This window comes from Athene noctua, chromosome 12, assembly GCF_965140245.1.
Source record: "Athene noctua chromosome 12, bAthNoc1.hap1.1, whole genome shotgun sequence".
NCBI classification, from domain to species: Eukaryota; Metazoa; Chordata; class Aves; order Strigiformes; family Strigidae; genus Athene; species Athene noctua.
This window is the reverse complement of record NC_134048.1, coordinates 22,527,405-22,549,434: the sequence shown is the minus strand read 5'-3', so window position 1 is coordinate 22,549,434 and position 22,030 is coordinate 22,527,405. Positions and strand designations below refer to the sequence as shown.

Here is a 22,030-nt window from a genome sequence, read left to right as displayed (position 1 = left end):
ATCCACGACCTCACGCGTCCTGGAAAAGCCTGCAGCACGTGCATCAGCTCGGCACCCATTCGAGGGGGAGCAAAGCAGCAGGAGCTCCCCCCGGCCCCATTCCCTCCTCCTTATCTCCTCCTCATTCCCCAGATACCTCTACAGCATCACCCACAAACCCAACAATCATGTAACTCAGAGGCAGAAAGAGAGGAGCGAGACACCGTTCCCCTTCCCTTTGAGGAACCAAAGGAGAATGAGAGTCATCTTTGACCTTGCTAATGAGCTATTAGTCAAGAGATGGGTACGAAAGACGGAGATATATCCAGCTCCATCCACCTCCTGGTAGCAGGCTGCTGCTGGAGACACCCTCACCCCAGCTCTCAGAGCCCCCAGGTGGGAAGGCAGGGCAGGCTGCAGGCAGAGTGCCGGCAGGAGGGAAGAGAGCTGAAGACAGAGGGAAGAGACAAGCTGCAAAACAGAGAGAAGGAAGAGAAAGGGGTGAGACAGGGAAAAAAAAAAAAAAAATAAAAAAGAGACTATTACAAAAGAAATAGAACATCTACCACCACGTGAAGTGAATCACCACCACAGGATTAGGAGGGTGCGGTGGGTTTTGGAAGCAGCCGAGACGGAGGCACGTCGGCCGGGGCAGATGCCAACAGCCCCCGGGTGTGCTGGGCTGTGGGAAGGGCAGGCAGCGGGCAGCACCTTACGAAGGCTTCCCATAGCCCCAGAAAAAATAATGCTGACCACGAGCTTGGTCACTGGCCTCGAGGAGGGGTCTGGTGCTGGGTGCTGCCCACCCAACAGCACAGCCCAGCCTCCTCAGTGCCACTGGCAAGCTGATTCAACAAAGCCTAACTTGGGTGGAGGACAATTACAGAGCTGGGTTTAAGCCAGATCAGTTCAGGGATCTGGTTCACCACAGCAGCCTGAGCTTTACCAGCCCAAGGAAAGCACAGCGAGACCTGCGCGGAAAAGTCTAACAGGCACGACGTTTTAAAACCACACACAGCAACTCCTTAACCTCTGGAAGGACTGCAGGCAGAGCAGAGGGCTTTCCAGATTCCAGACATGGATCTCCTCTCCCCAGAAAAACAAGTTGGGAGACTAGCCTGTGCAGGGCTGCTGCTGCCGTACCTGCGGTTCCGGCTCTATGTTGATCCGGTAAGCTTGAGCCTTGCCATCTTCCAGAACAGGGGGTGACCAGGTCTTCCCTTCGGCTCTGCAATGGGAAATTCAGTAAACTCAATTTAAATTGCTTTAAAAAAAAAAATATTAAAAAACCCAAACAGAACCCCAAACAACAACAACAACAAAATCCAACTTCTTAAAAACACCCCAACAAAACCCCAACATATGTATAATATAGAGGCATGCCAGGGGATGAAAATATATGTCTTCATCTAAAATTATCCTCAGAAATAGTACAACGATAAATAGAGAAGATGCCAGTTCCAGGCTGTTAAAACCACAAAGCTCAAAACCATTCTTGAACTGCAAGCTCCAACTTGATGTGGCGTTTAAGGTATAAACTTATTTCAGTTCAAGAAATCAGTCAACAGGCTTGTGGTGGTTCTTGTTTTGCATAGTCCCGGCTTTGCCTCTTTATTCTGGCCCGGCATCCTGAAGTGTATTCTGATTATGTGTGTGTATATATATACATATCTATGTGTGTGTGTATATATATATGCATTCCTGGCAGGCTTATATACTAGACCACAGCAGAAATTATATAAATGTATTTCAGGGAGAAAGCTTACATGACCCTGTATGAATCATCTTGCCCCTTTCAACAGGTGCCAGATAGAAAAAGCCCTAAAAATACAGTTTCCATTCGCAAATGCATCTTCAGTCCTGCCAAGTCAGAGCAGGGCGCTGCCACTGTCCAAAGATTTTCCATGTGCCTGATGATTTTTTTCCCCCCACAGAGGCATCTGGGGGCACGGCTGGGATGCAGCCTCCAGCGTGGCCGTCCTCTCCCGCGCTCGGGGCACGAGGGAGCTGCAGGGGCCTGGGCAAGGTCCGGCGGGCACACACACAGGCTCTTCTGGAGCCTGAGAGGTGGAGTTGGGAGGTGGAAACTACATGAAGTACGACATAAAGTTGCAAACACAAACTATTCTGTTTATCCTCACAATCTGCGTGTGCGGCCACGCATCCTTTGTCGGACTCCAGCCCCGGCCACATGCCGCGTTCAGCTTTGGTTTAATTATCTGCAGAGTCGGAGTTTGAAAAGTAAGGAGCATGGTTTTAACCCATTAATCCTTGAGGTGATTTTTTAACCTTTGGTATTTTGCAGCTAAACCAGTCAGCTTACAAACCTACCTTTCCAAATTCAGGGTCTGGTCCAAAACCTCTCAAAAGCCAAGACTGCTCGCTGGCTTTAAGACACTTTGGATCCATCCCCTGAGGATTTAAAGCTTTTTTTTTTTTTTTCCGTTTCAAACCACTACTCAGTACTCCCATCACAGCTTTTTCAACCTGGAAATACATGTTCTTTCTCGTAGCTAGATGTCTTATTCTGATAAATTATCTTTACTGTAATTACTAAATTTTAGGCTGGGACAATTCACTTTAAGTGGGTCTTTCCGACTGGTTTTGGTGGGACAAACCGTCCTTCCCAGAACAGCAGCATTCCTAGCAATCCCAGCTTGCTTTTTGCCACGATCCAGTGCTGTGTATATTGCTTCCACATTGAGAATTCCATCCGGAGGCCCAGAACAATGAAAATGCCTAATTACATTGGCAGAGATCACCATTATAATTTCCGTGCTTTATTCCCTACATTGAATTAGCCTGATGTGTGCCGCTGAGAGGGGGCAGTTACGACATTCCCCGTGGCCCAGCTCTGGAGCCTACATGCCAAACACAGCCTGAAGGATCCCTGAAGACTTCAATTTGCCACTAAAAAAGAACCAAGATTCAGAAAGATTGCAGAAGATAAGAACAATAGCAGCTAACTGGCTCTGCGTGAAGCTACCGCATCCAGTCACCAGTACTACCAGCATTGTCTAGTTGGAGTTTCCCAGTCCCCCATACCCTGATGAACAAAGAGCACGCTGCCTGTACCAGAAAGCAGCTAAACTTGTGTTTTCAAACATCATTCTAGGTGTCTTCACACTCAAGGCAAGCCACGGCCAGGCTTCAGTTTGCATGTAGAAAGCCTCTTCATAGTTTGTGTTTTTAATGACTAAACTCAGGGCTTCACCATCCGTTCTTTAGAGCGTTCACAAGTTCTTGGTATAAGCAAGACAGCCCTGAACAAAGCCAGCCTCACCTCAGGCACAGCTTCCACTTGAACGACTCTGAAATTAAGCTGATACGGCACAATTTTGGTTCTATTTGGCACTTTTAAAGGCAAAGCAAAGGGGGCTGGGAGAAACACTAGCCTCAAACAGAAATGCAAGTCATGTGGTAAGTGTTTACGCTTACAGCAGACTCCCTCTTTTTCCCAGGATCAGCAGAATACGAGGTAATCTGAAATAATTAAGAGGTGAGTCTGTCAGAGGATGATGCCATGGGCAGCTACTGCCAAAGGGGCTGATGCTCCGAGCTCACACCCAACTCCCAGCTGCAAGAACACCCCCTGCCCCCCTCCCCGGCAGCCCCCCAGGACAGGGGAGCTGAGCAAGCCCTGGATCAGCAGGACCTTGGGGTCAGCACGGGCACCCCCAAGCCAGCCTGGCAGCAGGTTCACGCTACCAACAGTCAGAGCTTTGTGTTTAGGCAACAGCAAAAACTAATCACGCTTTTCTAACGTAATGGGTGAGAGATCAGACGTCGCACTCAAATGTTCCGAGTCGTTTAATTTACAGCTCGAGGACAGGGAAAGTGTTTTCAGATGTGTTGTAGGGGATTAAAGTCAGCTATGTGGAAATCATTACCCTGCACTAACAACGCTCTGCTCTATTTTAATGGCTGCTGGGACAATCCTAAAAAAATAACTTGACCCAGGTTAGTGCTAGGCCTTCAACATGGGGCTTCGTGGGAAACAGATCCATTAACAAGACATAACTAAAAAAAACCCCAAAGTTGCAGACACCTTTTATCCCACCATTTGTTTTCTAAAAGACTCAATGTCATTCTCAAAAGATTACTTGCACATGCTCACATATTCTACCAAAATGTTTTTTCACCTGGTAATGATCTGCAAGTCTTGCTCTCTACATTTGTAGAGCTGTTTCTAAATTGCAAGAATTCTTGGGTCTTATTGAATTTCTAATTTCTCTCTCCCCTTATAAACTAACATTTAGCACTTGGGAAAGTGCCAGACCGGACTTGGGCCGCCGCCGTCTGCTGTTGTGCAGCCGCGCAGGTGTGAGCGGGCGACAGCTACACAAACCTCCAGAACCACCAAATCGCTGTATTTCTCCCCAATCTCTACAGTCCTGTCCACGTTTGCACAGGCTGGTGAACAGGCACAGGAGCTGAGCTCTGCTGAGGGCCCCGATGGACCCGCCTCATCCTGGGTACGTGAAGGAAAAGTTGTGGGATTTCTCCTTGTTGGTTCCTCTCGGCTGAAACCATCGTTGTGTATCGAGGCTCTGGAAAGCTGCCGGTTTTCCTCTCTATTAGTCCTCGAGGAGCTCTGGAGGGGAAGCTGTGATTCACTTTTTCAGTTGTACTTTGACTGGAAACTTGAGAACATCATACACTGTCATCCTTCCCATCCTCCAGCAGCAAACAGAGCCCAACAACAGCTCCACGAGCTGGGGGAGGCGGGAGGAGGGCTCGGAAGAACATCAGTTATGGGATGTTCCAGGGACTTTTGGGGCTACGCATCCAGTAAACTCATTACTGGGCTTTCTCACATCGAAACTTCCAGAAAGGCTCCATCTCTGTACAGAGAGCAGCAATAAATGGAAAAATCTTCAGTTCTTTGAGCTGACTCAGAGCAGAAGCGTAACGGCGCACGGGTCTGCGGGGGCTCTCCACAGGCTGCGCGTGCCCTGGGAAGTCACTCCACAGTTATCCACCCCAGGGCAGGGCACAGCTCCTGGCCACGAGCCTCATGGTCACTCAGCTTCAAGCAAATGAGAGCAAACCCAACCCGCAGTGCGAGGGCAACGCCGCACGCCATCGCCGTCCCTAGAACAATTTGGGGTTTCCTAGCCCACACACACCACCTTGCTTTCTCCCCAGCCTCCCGTCCTGTGCTCTGCCAGGGTTGCACAGAGCAAAACAGCCCCCAGAGCCGGACAGGGGGTTTCTCCACCGCTGCTATTTAAAAAGAAGAGTTACCATCTCCAAATACCTTCCCTCCACAGGCAAGGGCTCAGCAGAGCCGCTCCTGCGGCACACACCCATCAGACGGAGGGAGAAGAAACTGCTTCCAGGATTTATTTTAGACAGAAAGAACCAAAGCTGAACCTTTGAGGATTTATACTTTGACACTACAGTCAGGAAATAAACACAATGCAACCACCCCAGGGTCCCTGGCTGCACCTGGGGCCAGGCAGGCCTCAAGCACCCACCTGGTTCCATGCACAAACAGCCCCGAAAGAAACAGCTGTGATTGGATTGGACTGGGCAGAATGGCATCTTCCCCCCCCCCCCCCCCCCCCCGAAAAGTCTCACAACACACATGAATTCCTTCCTGCACATCACAGAAATATGGCCATGTTACTCCCAGGGCGGAGGAGCCAGAAAGCTTCTTGCCTGATAAGGAATTTCTTCATCTGTGTAACTTAGAGACAACTTCAGAGTGAGAAAAAAAAAAAAGAAAGAGAACAAGTTCTACCATGTGATCATCCTTATCCACACATTTAAATTATTTAAAACTCTGAAATCTTTGGCCGCCAGTCAAATGCATACATTTGGTGGCTAAATACCAAGCTCTCCATACCACATTTCTGTGAGTAATAATTCACAGGGCTGTTTAACACCTGGGATCTTCTCCAACCAGCTGCCACATACCTGCCCTTACCCTCCCTTGCAGGTACCAGTAGGGCAGGCGGAGCAGACCCCGTGCTCCCTTGGCTTGCGACTCAACAGCTGGGAAGACAACAGTGGAAGGGGCTGATTTATCATCAGGGCACCCCGAACCGTCCTGCGGAGTCTTCATCAGCACCACCACCGCCTCCCCCCGCAGCCCAGGTGCCAGGCACTGCTCCAGCCTTACTAAGCCCACTTGAACTCCTGGCCTTGCATTTCAGAGCCATTAACCACGACCTGAACGCCCACCCCTCGTTACAGGGATGTCGAGGTAATTCCTCACACGTTACATCAGCACCCACACGAGCATCCGTTACTTATATCGACTCTTTTTGTGAGCTGATGAGGATTTTCCTCCGCCCCGTTTCAGAACAGTAAAGCTACTGTGCTGCTTTGCTTTCCAGAGCACCGCTGCCTAGAAACAGCCCTGCACATCTCGGGGCAAAGCACAACCCGATGCAGCTGGATGAAACACTTCACGGGGAACAGGGGCAAGTCAAGGGAGGTGTTAGAGAATGGGGGTGCAAAGGAGGAAGAGCCACCCCAAGAGTGCTTAAAGTCCCTGATAAAGGACAGAGTAGAGAATTTAGGAAAAAGAAATGTGTTAGTCCAGCCTGAGAGCAGGGGCAGCCTCAGACACCAACACTGACTCTGGGCTGCAGAGGACACAGGAGAGTCCCAGCCCCCACCACACTTGAAAAGCTGTAACATCCCCTTCCCAGCAGTTTTCCCACTGTGGGCTTGGGGCCAACTCCTCCAGGAAGGATGCAGCACAAGCCTTCACTGTCCCAGCTGGCAGATGACAAAAGCTTCAAAGAAAGCTTCTGGGCTCGCCTTCCCCCTCTGGCACAGACGGGCAGGTCTGGACAGTGCTGCAAGGACTTCCCAGCCGTGTGCGTCAGCAGGAACAGCATCGGTGATGCCACAGGGTCTCCTGTCCAGCGCCCGAGGTCCTTTGGGCGCTCAACCCTCTGTTCTCAAGCGGTGGTTTCAGCAAAGCACAGCTCCAACCCAATTTTATGGCTGCTTTTCTTTGAGGCATGACACGATTTGAAGTAACAAGTCATCCCTAACAACTGGCGCTGCAGCATAACCACGAGAGGTGTTAACGATCAAAGCTGCTGGGAAGGATTTCTTTAAAAGAGATAAGGAAATACACAGCAGTGTGTAAGCAAGAACAGGGCAAGTTGTGCTGCTGAGCTGGCTATCTCTGGGCCCCAAGTTGCTTGTGTGCACTTGCCTGGACACTGACTGTCTTCCAGAAAGGGTTGACTGGAAGAAATAATACTGGTTTTAATGTGCAAGTACTCGTTCACATGAAGACACATCACTGCAGACAATCCAGATGAGGTTTATCAAACCTGTGTTGCTGAATCCTTTGTTACTGTTAGAAAGCAAAACAGCTTTTCCGTCCGAGGTGACCACTGCCCAGGCTCTGCCAGCTTCTCACCAGGCTGCGCATTCTGATGCCCTCCAGACACGGTCTCCCTCAGCCTTCCCAAAAATTATGTGAAAGATCAGCTGCAGAGCTGCCCTGAGCTCTGCTTTTCTTTGCAATCCAACAGCCCATATTTGTAGAGTTCCCTCCTCAGCGCTGCACCCCCAGCCCTGCAGGATTCGTAACCAGTCCAGGGAAACTGGAGCGTCCCAAGGAGAGAAAACAAATATTCCTCCAGTTTCCCAGGAGCTGTCATACAACGGTGCCAGGTACACTAGGAAATGATGTGGTTCCTTTCTGCCCACACAGCCATGCCGTCTGCACCACGGATCTTTCCTGCTGCCTCAGAACTTGATTTCCCCAGGGGTCCTGATGCCACTGGCCACCCGCGCCAGCTCCCTCCAGAGCTCAGTGCAGCTCCCAGTGAGCAAAGCCAGAGCAGATGTGCTTCCCAGCAGCTGGCACAGTCCTCCGGCCGGCAGAGCCACGGGGAGCGTGTTACAGCCTTTGGAAATTACACGTTTGCATTTGATCAGAAACTCTCAGTTTTTCTCCTTCCAGACCGACTGGATGAACAGATTCTGCCATGCAGCCGGGGAGGAGAAAAAACCATCAAACCCAGCGTGATGTTCCTAATGACAGGCTGTGCTCACGACAGAGGCACTGATCTATTTGTGGTCCGGCCACACGGTCACGCCTGCCTGTGGCCAAAGTTTGCGTCACAACAGAAATCCCACTCACTTCAGTTGTTGCCTCCCAAGTACAGGGGAGAGGCACTGCCTGCGCCGCGTGGGAAAGTTTTACGCTCTAATTGTTTATTCTGCCCGCAAACAGTCAGCCCTCCTGGCTCTTTACTTGTTTCCCCACTAGAGTATATAAATGTCTTCATGAAGTAAATTTGATAAACAGGATAATCAGCATCTCCTCCCATCAAATTCCGTGGGCGCTCAGCATCCCCAGCACCCCCGAAACCCAGACAGGCCACGTCGGTCTCAGGACATCCTGTTAGACCACGCAGTAACTCCCCCTTCTTGTCTTCCCCCACATGTTTTCTCCTCATTCTGATTTTCCTACTGAACTTTCTAGTCAAAGGGCATTTATTGACTGCAGTTTGGAAACAAAACCAATTCTGTTCTCTGTCTTGGTAACACATAATGTCAAGGGTTCACAGAGAAAGGGCATGGGATGGAAGAAGTCCAGAGAGCACCAGAGGGCTGGAAGCACTTCGCTGCCCAGCTCCCTGCCCTCCCTCAGTGCACAAGCCCGGCTGGAGAAAGTAAAACAGAATTAACATCAAATTTCATATGTCTTCACTAAAGACATAAACCAAGCAAGCTCATTATTTCAAATATCTTTCACACAAACACACTTATTTAAAAGAATAAACCCACTTCTTATGCTGATTTTCAAACTATATTTTGTTGAGGGCAGCATACAGAGGGCACATGGCTTGGAGAGCATCCTTCTGCCCGAGGAAGAAGATACTAAACCAGGCCTCCACATGTGGAGTTTCCCTGGAGCTCAGCCTCATAACAGAGCCCAGGGCCATGACAAACAGCAGCTGCTGGACACACACACAGAAGCCAACAAACCCCCCGTCACTGCCCCAGGACGTGGCACCCTCGCCAGCACCAGGTCACCCCGCTCTCCAGGGGGCAGGTCCCGGCGCAGGGATCTGCTCACGGCGAGGAGGGAGCACTGGACGCGCTTCCAGCCATGACTAACGGCTGGGCAGGGTCATCTGGACCCAACAGGTCACTTGGGAAACAGGAGAGAGATCCAAGAGCCATGTCACTGAGCACTAATTTTGGGCCAAACCAAAAATAGACCTAATAAAGCATGACTGGAGCTGCTGTCCTTACTGTAGAAAAAAAAAAATAAGCTATTCAGTTTTTCCTGTCAAGAGAAAAGCCACTCCCACAGGCTTCTCTAGGCACAGCCAAGGTACGTTTTGCTCTTGGAGGAGCCACCCAACTGACCCAACAGCGTGATCTCTGCCCTGAGAGGAGCCCCCCCATGCTGAGCAGTTCCTCACCATCACCAGCTCGTGTCTGTTCCTCTCCAGCAGAAGCCTGAGCATTTATTTTTGCCTGTGAGGTGTAAGTGCCTTGAAAACCTGCATTTAGGAAGACCTTCAGGCCCGACAAAGCCATCACAATCCTTTTGCCTACCTTCCTGCCTAGTAAAGCCCAGGCCACCTCTCCCACAAACCACAAGGCTGTGGGCCATCACCAGCAACATCTGCTATAGAGAATCCACTTCTCCTCGGGGCATGCTGCAAGGTCTCACAGTTAAAAATATAAATATCCACCTTGGTAAGTGTAGCTGGGCAAACCCAACCTGAAGCCACAGACCCTCCTGCTGCCAGAGATCTCCCACACAGCAGCTTCCAGACCACCACGAGGTCGTTAACATTTCCGCATCTCTGAATTAACCCCACCAAGGCACCGGTGGAGACCTCTGCCCGCTCCTCTCGCGATGGAGTGGAGCTGTGCGACACAACCCCCACGTCCATGCAAGGAGTCGCCTCTTTGGAGAGGAGATGCCCTTCCACACAAACACTGCTGACACCATGTACACCAACGTAGCAGCTACCACCACCGGTACGGTCACAGCTACCACCAGCAAGATTCAAGCACCTCTTCCTAACCACGAGGACGGGCTGGACACCAGCAGAAATGCCAACTGATACCGGTGGCTAAAATGAAGTGTGAAAGTGGGAATTCAGCCCATAAATTCACACAGCAGAAACCCTCATACATGAGAATAAAATGCTGCCATGCTGCAGGTGAAAGTTGTTTTCAGCAAAGCTTTATCCTAACTCCTGACAAAGTTGTTCTGCTGCCAAACCACCTCAGCAGCTGGCAGCTCCCCCAGAACCTTCCGTCACTACATGAGGATTTCCAGCTCTTCCAAGGAGAGCTCCACCAGCCTGTGGACAGCCAGGAGGAGAACCCTCGTCCTGCCCCGAGTACAGCCCCTGTTTGGGGTAGAAGACCATCCACTCTCCCTAAACGTGTTCCAAACGGGAAGCAAAACAACCATTCTCCTCGGCTACTGGAAATTCTACCTGCATGAAGGGTTTTCTTGGTTTTCTTTTTTTCTTTCTTTCCTAATGCTGAAGCCACATCATCCCCGTGGCACGGGCCAGGCTCAGGGGGCTCTGCTTCAGCCGTTCACCTCAGACACCACTGTCTGATGAACCACGAGGAACCCACATGGCAAATGGCTTTGCTCCATTTATGGCAGCACTCCTTCCCCACCGACCAGGCTTCCAGTCAGAAATCGCATGTTTTCCAAGACAAGTACAAACAGTAAGTGATAGCTCTTTATAGCAGGAAATGCCTTTTTAATCTGAAGTGGAAAACTGTATACACTTATTTAAATCTATTACAGATAACATTAGCCATTTGTGAGCCTTATAAGGAGCACTCATTTTGCCTGGACAATTTGTGATTTGTATTAGGAACTGTTAACTACAGAATTCCAATGGAAAGCAAAAAAACCCACCCCAAGTCTACATTTTGCTTTGAAATATTCTAAAAAAGTTAATTAGGCAGGACCTTCAAATGTATATTCGTTGAACAGATGTTTAGGAAAAACATCACAGATGGATGTTAATGAAGTGGGAGGCTTTGCCCAAAGGAGATTTCAATCCCAGTACTACTTTTGAGTGAGTCTATAAAACCTCCACCGGGTTGAAGGATCCGACCCAGCTCACAGCCTGGACAAGCCTTGCAAGGTACAAAAGATAATCAACACATAAATGAGCTGAACCTATTTTTTTTTTTTGTATCAATGATCTTTAAAAACAAAAAATTGTTATACTGTTTTTAAAAATGCAGAACAATTACACAGACCATGGAGACGCCCCAAGAACTGAGCCTAAGGGCACATCTGCTTTGGGGCAACCACAAACCTTCTGCAGAGGAGCCAAGCTAAGCTGACACAAGCACATCAAACAGAAGAGGACCTACCTGTTCACGGAGAGCAGTAGCTGGTCCATGCATGCTTTGATCTTGTTTTGTGCTTCTAGGTGTGTCATGTTCTCCGTGCTCTCTCCATTAATTGCCAGAATAATATCTCCTGGGCACAAGTTTGCCATGGCTGCTTTACTGCCAGGGTTAATCTAGGCCAGGAAAAATAAAAGGGTTACTTAATAGAATGCTCGGTTCTTAAAAAAGTCCCTTTTTCTTGGAATAAGCAGCAGATAAAGGGAATAGTTATTTCTGAGGAAGACGTGTTTTGCCTAGCAGGCATCTACAAGAGGTTGGACGTCAGAGCCAGGGCTCACAGGTCAGCCCCAATTCTCCAAGGGCCATCCTCTAACAACGCTCTAAATAAGAGATTTCTGTCAACCCCAGTCAGCGTGTGGCCAAGTCCTCTCTTCAGATCTGTCTTTTGCTTGGAATAACGCAATACCCTCTTTCAGAGAAACGCTTCACACTCCTTTGGCTTGCAGGCCTTAAATCATGCTGCGAGAGTCAATCCCCAAAGAGCACACAGAACCCTCCTCTGGCCAACTGTGTAATTAGAAGATGAGAGCAGTCACCCTAAATGCTTCCAGTGGAGAGGTTACATTTGACATCAGTTTTTCCTGATCGTCATTCAAATGACTTGTCTCCTTCTGGCCCTGCATGGAATATCACGCAGCTCGTTAAGTCTCCACAGCTCTTTCCTTCTGGTTGTGTAGGACTGCCAGATCCTTACAGAACCCGTAACTTCTTTCCCGTGAATGACAGGTCCAGGTACTGTTTGTGATCAGCCATAAGACCAATCCTGCAGCCCATGTTACTTGAGAAATTACCGTTTCATCTACATCAGCCCAAATGTTTTTGGTTTTGTTTTTTTTAATTTTTGCAGTAATATAAAATGATGCAAGGCATCTGTCTGTTTAAACTCTTAATAGCTATGTGCTTGCCCTTTAATTTCCCCTTCAGTCACTCGGAGCATCTGCTAACTCCGCACTAACCAACAACATGGTTTATCAAGTGAGAAAATACAGCGGGTCTGACCCGGTTATCCGTATTTCACTGCATTTAGAGCGTGACGGTGCTTTGATCCTGTTTAGCTTTGCTTTACACAGGTGTGATCCCCCGTCTCAGGCAGTGGGTCTCTGCTCCATCCCACCCCACTCAGAAGATCCAGGCTAGGTGATCACCGCGCTGTCCTCCCCCTGCCCTCACACACAGCTTACGCCGGTGCACAGCAGCAATCAGACACTAACGAACCAGGTACACTCTTCCAGACACCAAGTGGTGGTTGCCACAAGCCCCCTGACCACTGCAGGCCATCCTGAAACAGGCACGCACGTGTCCCCTTCTCCAGTTCTATTTTCATAGGGAATTGGAAGAAGATTTAGTCTGACCACCGAAGCCCTTTGGGGATGGCACGGGGGCTGCTGGCAGGACTGAGGCCAGTAAAACAGCCACCAAGAAGCACCCGGTGTAACACGGGCCTGCTGCGCCGTGCCCTGCGTGGCTACAGCCACCAACACCCCCGAAATGGGAACCTGGAGGTGTTCGAGGGGCTCCAAACCACTTTTTACTTTTAAGTGGAACTGGCAGCCTGAATTAAGCCTTTTGTTGTGTTGTCAGAGTAAATCAGCATTTGCCAGTTGCTCTTCAATAGTTTCAGCCAGGCTATTTCGCTCCAAAAACCCTGGCCAACTCCTTCCCTGCTCGCAGGCTCCGCTGGGACTCGGCTCGGAGCAAACAGGAGGATTTCTGAACACGGCACACATTAGCTGTAGAGCTCTGACACAGGACATTGCAACCCAGGATAGGTTTATTTTTTTTTCCTGGGGTTTACTTCTGTCCCGTGGTGGTTTTGTGAACCCGTGTAAGAAGACATGGCATTCACAGAGCGTTAGGGTCCTTCTACAGCCACAGAAGCTGCCAGACCCATCAGAAAGCCAACCAGAAGCTCAGCTTGCACCTCCAAGGAAGCATCTCCATGTGTTTGCCTGTTATCTGCTTCCCTCGGCATCTGCCCGCAGGCTTTTGGACTAACAGACTTTTAGCTTGACCCAGGACAGCTGTATTTTTTTCTTGTCTATTCAATGCTGTCTAGATGTCCAATGGATTTTTCTCCCTGTGCTGATCTTAACCAGATTGTAGGTTCCTTGGAGAATAAGCTGTTCATAAACGAGGCTCTTAGCTGTTTCCTATTTTTAGATTCTGGTTTATTTCAGATTATTTTGGCAGTATTTTCATATAAGCATTTTATCCTAGCCATGGAGATGACTGAGGGCTTGAAATGGAGCTGCACTCCAGGAACTCATTAGTTTGAGATACAGCATCAGTGTCACAGCAGCTCAGGAATCAGTGCTGCAATGTCTGTCAAGGCCAACGTTTGTATTTTAGCGAACAATGTTTAAAACACTTCAAGCCAAGTTCTCTGAACTCACAACTGTGCAAAGCCATTGTCACCAAACCTGCCACAGAAAGCCCTGCGAGCCTGGTCCTGGCCTTGAATCCTCGTGCAAGTATCCTACCTGCTTCACCCCGTGCAGAGCCCTGCAGACAGCCTCCTGCAAACCCAGGATCTCCACCAGGACAAGGATGCAGATTTAAGTATAGTCATTTTTGTATCAGAGCCTATGCTTGGAGAGAAACATCCAAGCAAGATGATCCTCTGTTGTCACATGGAACTGAACAAACACACGAGGAAGGAGCAGGAGGGATCTGGGGGTCTTGTTCAGGCACCCACAGAGCTACAAGCAGCCAGCACCCACACTCAGGAGCAGTGAGCTCAACCAGAATTCTCCTTAACCAGCCTCTTCCTTTACAAAGGCCAGTTACTGCCCCACCAGCTGCTGAGCATCTATTGTAAACATGCACATAGAAAAAAACAAGTGGTTTTTCGTTCAAGTGATAAACCTCATTTTGCATATTAACCTGTTCTCCAGTGCTGTAACTACAGCTGCCTGTATTGCCTGAGGGTGTAAGGTCTCTCCTGGGCAGTGACTTTAAAGCTCAGAGGTTTTGGGATGGAGCTTGCACCAGAGACCCTCACTCCTGCCTCCCTCCGGAGGGGACTCGGGTCTGCCACAAGCGAAGTGTGCACAGATTTGAGATTCACTGGATATGTTATAAAGTTAAAAACGCTGCAGAGAAAACGTGCACCGAGTCACTGGAGCCCTGTGTTCCTGAAAGGGGCCTCCAGAGGGACTGAGGTTTGAGAATAGGATAGGCTTAAGAAAACCAGTGATAACTTTTCTGTTTGTTTTTGAAACCGAGGTGGAATGAACAGAGCCCAAGACAAGATCAGTGGATACGTAACTTGAGGTGGTGTAAGCGGCCCCCCCGGGACCAGGACAGGTTGCATCCCCCCACTGCCACGCTGCCTTTCGACAGGCAATGTGAGTGCCCCAAAGCAGAGCCCCAAGTGGGGCCCAACACGGCCTCCACGCCCCAGCCCTGCTGCGCCCTGCGTGTGCCGTTGTGCCATGCCTCAGCCTGCCCACGCTGGGCTCCTGCCAGGATTTGGGCTGTTTGTCTGCTTTTTCCTTCAGCAAAGAGCTCAAGAAGGGCAATTACACACCAGCCAGGAGCCAGCCCAGCCCCTCACACCCTGCTGCCCCCACAGGTGCTGGTATTTCAGGGCTGGAGCAAGGTGCTGGGGGAAGAGTTACACGGGTGGACAGGGTGGTCTGAGCCCTCGTGCTGTTGGAAGCTCACGGGGTCTCAATTTCTGCACGGCCACGGCTCCCAAAGGGCTCTGCTTGTGCCGCGGGGTGACAGCAACCTCAGTACATGTTCAGAGCAGTCAAGTGTACGGCCCTGAGAGCCAAACCCACAGCAAACACCTCAGGCTTAAAGAAATGTAAATATTTTCATTAAAGTTCCCCTAAAGGTCTGTCTTTTTCAACCAGGCAAGAATCCTGCCTCGTTTGGAAGCTCCGAGCTCCCAAAGCCACAACTTTGTACAGCAACGAAGCAGCACAGATGTGAGCTCCCAGCCACCAGTTAACTTACGCTGCCAGTTATTGCCCTGCACTTGGAGACACTCTCCCACCAACATCAATCCGAAGCCAACTGATGAAGATTTGGGCTGAAGTTGCCCAGGACAGCCTAGTCAAGCTCACAGCTTGGCCATGAGAGGGAAGAGGACCTTCTCTGTGCACCTTCCCACTCCCAGGTGCCATCCAGCCTCTTCCCCTGTCCAGCCCTGGTGCTCAGCAGTTTTTTAAGCACGGCCTGGGATGCAATCCAGCAGAGTTGAGCTGTTTTCTGAGGGTGAATCAAAGCAACTCCGAGTAATCTGGGTCAGGGGAGGGATGGAGTTAGCTGGTGGCGAGCTCTTCATGAGATGATTAAGCAGATCCCACGCACCACTATACGTGGAATAGCCACTACCCATCACTTAACCACTGCTGCATCTTCAGCAGGAAGGAACTGAGCCCAAAATAGGTGCAGGGCCAGTCGGTGTGTTGGGAGATCACTGGCACTCGTGTTTTTGCAGCTCCTTTTATGCCCATAGAAGCACATTGGCGTGTGCTCTGCCCGAGGCGACCACGCACGCACAGCACGGCGTCTGCTCCGCAAAGGCAGCGTAAACGCCTGGCATTTCTACTGCTCTCCCAAGATTCAGTCAAGCCAAGAGAGAACAGTGTTCGGCATTTAACCCCTCCAAAAAATAAGGAGCCGCTTCTTCATTTATCACCACACACCAAAAAAAAAAAACAGATGCGTAAGAATATTTGTAAACAAAGCACTATAAGAAACAACCCACACGCGCAGCTGACACTATTCTAACAGCAGGATCGTGGGGGTTTGCAGAGCGCGTGCCCTCAGTAAGTAACTCCAGGCTCCTGAGAGCGCAGAGAGCAGCCTCTCCCTGCACAGCATGCCTCCTGCAGAGATCCGCTCCAGTAGAAAGCCAGAATGTATTTTTTTCCCCCCTTTTCCAAAAAGCATATTATTCTCCCTAATCCCCTCAGGACAAGTCTCATCCGTGACGCCTTTGTATGCCCTCCACATAGCACTGTGCTTCAAAAAAATACTAGAGGTCAAATATTGGCGCCTGTCTCAGTCCTTTTATATTCTTCCAGCAGGAAAAGGAGAATTTTGGAGCAAGAGACCCCACTAACAGCCCTTGTCCCACTGTCCTCTGCCCCCTCTGTCACCGCAGGAGGTTTGCTCAGAGCTGTGAGCATCACCCCCACGCTGAGGGCAACGGGGGGAAACGCGGCCCACAGGCTGTAGCACCAGCCCAACACCCCACAAGTCAGTTATCTCCTTTTGCCAAGTCATCAACCAGTGAACTCTATTTGCACAATTACAGACCGATTTTTTTAAATAAACTTTTTCCAATTGTTTTCCCCGCCACTTTTCCCAAGATTACTGCCCACCTCTCTCCTCTCCTCCAAGGGGACCAGCCTCAAGCAGCCCGCCCCCAGCCAAGTGGATACTCTGATGCTATGGAACAGGCTGGAAAACCCCCAAAGCCAGCAGCAGCTATCTTATCTGGCCACCGGAGCCTCGTTAGGATTTACTAAGTGCTAGCATCTGACAGCAGGCCAATAAAATAAAGCACATTAAGGCAACTGTTGTCCTAAGCCAGTTGGTGTTGGAAGCCGTGCAATCTCACTTACTAAGCAAGATTATGTGCACTGAGAGGAGTTTACTCCTGAAACACAGGTCGTGTTCTACTTTCACCCCCCGGAGATCAAGCACTGAAGTGTGCCAGGGCTGCGAGACCAGAGCAAGGCTCAGAGGGCAAAGTCCCCCGCGGTCGCTGCGCGCATCCCGCGGCCACGCAGGGACAACCCCGCACGGCTCGGAAGCGGCTTTGCTCAAGCCGTCTCTAGAACTGGGCCAACACCACAGGGTGAAACAATCAATGCTTTACTGAAAGGTAATGTATTGTAACTTAACCCCCACCTTTTGTTTGGTGGGTTTTTTTTTTTGTTTGTGGGTTTTGTTTTTGTTTTTTTTTTACTCTTTTCCGCAGAAACCTGCCTCTGTAACATCACCTGTGTCTGGACCCAAGGACAAGGGACACTGTTCCATCTCACTGCCTGCACAGGTCTCAGCACAGCCACTGGAAAGAACTTCGTATTTATTGCCCCAGTAGTTTTTACTCAAATTAACAAAAGGTACTTATTCAGGCCAACCACACCTACACAATAAGGGCAGCTTTCTCTCTGCCAGATCGCCTTCACTTTTTTTTTTTTTTTCAAAAAGCACTACTGTAACAAAACACACCACATCCCATCAATTAACGAAGCCATCTCCCCAGAATTTAATGGGTTAAACCACGCGAGCCCATACAAGCCTACACGGACCACACCACTCTTCTCTTAATCAAGGGTAGTTTGTTACAGGCAAGTCAGGAAACTTTCTGTTCTGCGAGCGTGATCAAAAGGGCCTGATTAAAGCCTTCGAGAAGCTTTCAAGATAGCGTGACAAAATTCTCAGCTTTCGAACAAAGCAAGCCTGTTCTGTTATCAGGAAGCACGCTACGCGGCGGCAGATGATCTTACGGTAGCAATATCTTTTAAAACAGGAAGAAGCAAGAGTTAAATGACTAACTAGGGAAGATAAATTCCCCGAATCCTGTAAGCATTCTTTCCAGGGGTTCTCCTCAGCTTTTCAAAGCATTGTGCCTGGAACTGACACACAATCCTTGCCAATCCATTTGCATTTTTCTAATTGCTTATAAAAAGTCCAGCGTATCAAGACATTATTTAGGTATTCTCCACAGCCCAGTAAGTGAAGAGCACTGTTTATGCAACATGAATTTAATTTAGCTACTGAAGAAAAGGAGAAGTTTAAGAGCATAAAAGGGAAAGAACCAGAGTACGAGTGTTATAAAAGGCAAGACACTTGAAAATCTTTTTCAATCCAAGTACTGATGAATCCAACTCCAAATTTAGACTCAGATTGGTAGTGTAGATCCTAATTCAGCTCAGAGGGTGAGGTCTCTACAAAGAAAAGGCTGAGAATCAATTAAACCAAGGATGAATTTTAGAGCAGCCAACCACATATCCTGAGTGCAAACCTCAAAATGCTGATTGACAAAGACACAGCTCGTTCAGACACTCACCTCTGCCTTCTTTTGCCAAAAGCTTGCCTCGCTCAGCCCAGGAGCACCCCGAACTCCACAGCACCCCACGCTGCCCACCACCTTCACAGTCCCCAGGAGCCTGCTCACCCCTTCCTCCAAGGACAAGTTACAGATACGCTGCTTTACTACCCAGAATGGCCCATTCTTATCCACTGTGGCTGCTGCTACACTTAAATCTGCTTTATGCTTCCTCTGCTGCCTGGGGGAGCAAGGCTAACCCCGACATAGGTGCGCTCGGAGCATCACTGCCCTCCCCGAGACACCACGCCACCGCACACCACTCAGCAAACCCCATTCGGCAGCATCAGAGAAAGCATTTATGATCGTAATCACCTCATCTCCTTTAGAGGTGCAGTGCCCAGCGCCCCCGTGAAGCCTCCCCTCCTCAGACACCTCACAGCAGCAGCAGGGCTCCCTAAACCCTCCTGTGGAGAAAGCCTTGGGTGCTTTGGGACTCTCCCTTTCAAACCACCGCCCTTCTCAGCCGGGAAGGTGGGTCGATACTTTCCTATCCAAAGGAAAGTGGCCACAGAGGTATCTCCAAACAGAAGGAAATTCTCCAACACAAAAGCTCTTGACTTCATCTGGCAAGCAAACCTGAAGCTCCGTCCTCGTGAGGCACAAGGTGTTAATCTTGCACAGACCATGAGATATTTTGTGGGGTTTGGTCTTGTTTTTTTTTTTTTTTAATACCAGAAGCTTTACCTGTGCTAAAGGCCTCTGGGAAGTGTTTTGTGGCTTGTGATGAACGACAGCATTCAGAGCCAGCGTCCTGCAAACCTCCCAGCCAAGCAGCTACTCCGTGGTGTCTGTTACTGAAGGGTCCTGGATTTGACTGTTCAAGAGAGTTTCTCTTTTAATTGTGCACTGCCCATATCTGATGATTAAGAATAATTACTTTAAATATTCTTCAAGCTGGTATACTTTGTTTTCCGAAGCTTGTACTGTAAAATGTCACTTGCACGTAATCTGCTATCAGTCCACACAAGACGTAAAACTACTCGAGGTGTGAATTTGAATTGCTCTGGTTGACAAGAAAGATTGAGTGTGGCACAGGCTTTGAGACATCTTTATGATGTTTGGAAAATTCATTGGCTGAAATACTCTTGCACAGCAAATTTTTTTTTTTTTTTTTTTTTAAATAGAGCCCTGTTCTCTATGGTGAGAAAGTGGGGTTTGTTTTAGGTCTCTGCTGGCTGTAAAAGCTACTTGAATGTCACGCTGCGGCTCGACATTTTTGCAATTGCTCCAAGTAACTGGACGAATCCCGGGTCTATTTGAAGTTTTTGTGTGAGTCCTGAAGTAGAAACCAAACATAACGTTATCTCCCAGGGCTTGGGGAAGCGTGGCATTAACAGCAGCGTACAAATCCAACTGCATCAACAAGTTCTGGCTAAATACTCTGCAGTTTGCTCCTGTACATGTCTGGCAGTGCTGCACTGACAACAAATCAAGCAGAGTATCCTCTGTGAACAAGTTTGTTTTAGGGTTTTTATCAACACTACCAGATCTTGAGAGATCTACTGTTTCCTTTCACACTCTAGCACCTGTGGGCACAGATGACTTAAAATATAAAAACATTTTTACCGAGTGTTTGGGTGTCTAAGAACCATGACTCAATGCATTTTAAGAGCTTAGAAATCAAACAAATTTAATTAGAAATACTATATTTAAGAGGACTTGTGCCTTCTAGGATTTGCCACATGACTCCTGCAGATGTGTGATATGCATTTTCCTCCCAAGCTACAAAAAAAAAATAATTTAAATTGCAGCAGTCTGCACTAATTCCACACAATCCACAATGGCCTATTTGTATTAAAGGACTGATCTACCCAAGCAGGACCACGATTATCACTATCTATTGTGCTACATAGCAATAAAAAGCTTTAAAAAAAAAAAAAAAGAATAATGGCATATATTTCCCTTTGCATGCTTCCTACACTAACAGGGCCATTCTAGTAAGCCTGCTGTCTAACTTTATTCTCTTTTATCCCTGTATCAAGTGGGATACAACCATGTACTTTTCCAAAACAACTCAATACCTGTCCCAACAGGCAATCTTCCGATCTTCAAGAAGTTAGAATAAAATTGACATCACCATCCTTTAAAAGAAAAAACACAAAACAACCAACCCAAGCCACAGAAAACCCTCACCCCAACTCGAAACCCCCCCACTTACGCTGAGCCCATTCTGCTTTGTTCAGCCTGGCAGAGGCCCGAGTGTCTTCAAGGGTGTGCTGAGTTTATTTTGCTAAACTTGCCCCAAGGTCAGACCTTACATGAATGGACCTACATGAATCATTCTTTCCGCCCGCTTTCCCTGCTCTGGATTATCAGTGTGCTTGATTATGGTAATTAGCATTGGGCTTTCATTCCAGCATATTCTACCGTTACTGTCTCTTGAACCAGCACAAGCATTTATTCCTCTCTTTCAGTTATTAAATAAAGCCTCAGTGATAGAATAACTTCAGCAGCACGTATATTTGTTACATACTCTCCTCAGTTCCTATCTGTAGTTCAGATTAACTGTTAAGCACCACTACAGCTTCAAGTGTAACCACCCAGACCTCTCCCTCCAGACTTTACAACAAGCAACCATGGGAAGGATGATGAGACCGAAAAAACCCAACAAGCAAAACTATCTCCTTCCACTTAAAAGAAATCACCCCACTTGAACTATTATGTTATAGCAAACATTATGAGCCAGCACCTCTATACAGGCAATAAAAGCACTAGAAGTCAGCAGAACTCAGCTGGGGTCCCAGCTGTGGGATTCATTGACACTGAGCAACTTCTCCAGTCCATTTGGGAGCTCTGGATGGAAAGTGCATCCTGTCCATTTAATAAACAATCAAATACATACCAGCTACACATAAAACCAGGCAAAAAACCTTACGGGAAGCAAAGAAGAAAAAAAAAAAAAAAAGCCCCATTCCCTTCGCTGGCATCTCTGGCTCTTGCCTTTTCTGCCGACAAAGGTGGAGTTCCTGGGGTAACCAAACCCGGACCCCCAGCACTGCCCTGCCCCAGGCCTGCAGAGCCCTTCGTGCTCCACCACCCAAAACCCCCAGCACACAAGAACGAGCCTCACAGGCCACCCCAAAAATTACTGCTCGGAGCAGGTACTCTGCATGCAAGTGGGATCACAGCAACGCACTCGGGTATTTATCGACTGCCCCGAAACGGAGTCAACAAGACAACTTTTACTGGAATTCCTCCCTCAGCAGAATTCCTTCCCGAGTATTCTAACCTTTAACAGGACACGTATTTGCTCAAATACAAAAGCTACTTAAGCTTAAAAGTCAACCTTAACTCAAACAATACCTGGATAATGGATCGCAGACCAATTATTTCTCACCCTTCTTGTGTTACAGTTCCAAGACAACACTGAAAAATGCATTTTTGCTCCTCTGCTAGCAAGTAAACTGATGTCGAAGCCAGCAGATAAAGGAAAAACTATATTTAAAACTTCTTTTAAAATACCAGAATCAGTCCATTCATCAATTATCTGTTTAGCCAAACAATTTATCTATGATTCTAAAAGCAGCAAGTGCTTGGCTTAACACTGGCAGAGTTGGGTAGGTGACAACATTTACTGGT

At 48.5% G+C, this 22,030-nt stretch overlaps 1 protein-coding gene across 1 annotated transcript in view; it reads right to left on the bottom strand.

The window, feature by feature from the left end:
- PDLIM4 (PDZ and LIM domain 4) overlaps nt 1-22,030 on the bottom strand; it is a 52,866-nt gene that overhangs the window by 26,876 nt on the left and 3,960 nt on the right. Inside the window, exons 2-3 of the mRNA XM_074916254.1 lie at nt 11,335-11,486; nt 1,123-1,207 (exon numbers count right to left, since the gene is read on the bottom strand). Of these exons, the coding sequence (XP_074772355.1) occupies nt 1,123-1,207; nt 11,335-11,486 (237 nt within the window). The remainder of the gene's footprint in view (nt 1-1,122; nt 1,208-11,334; nt 11,487-22,030) is intronic.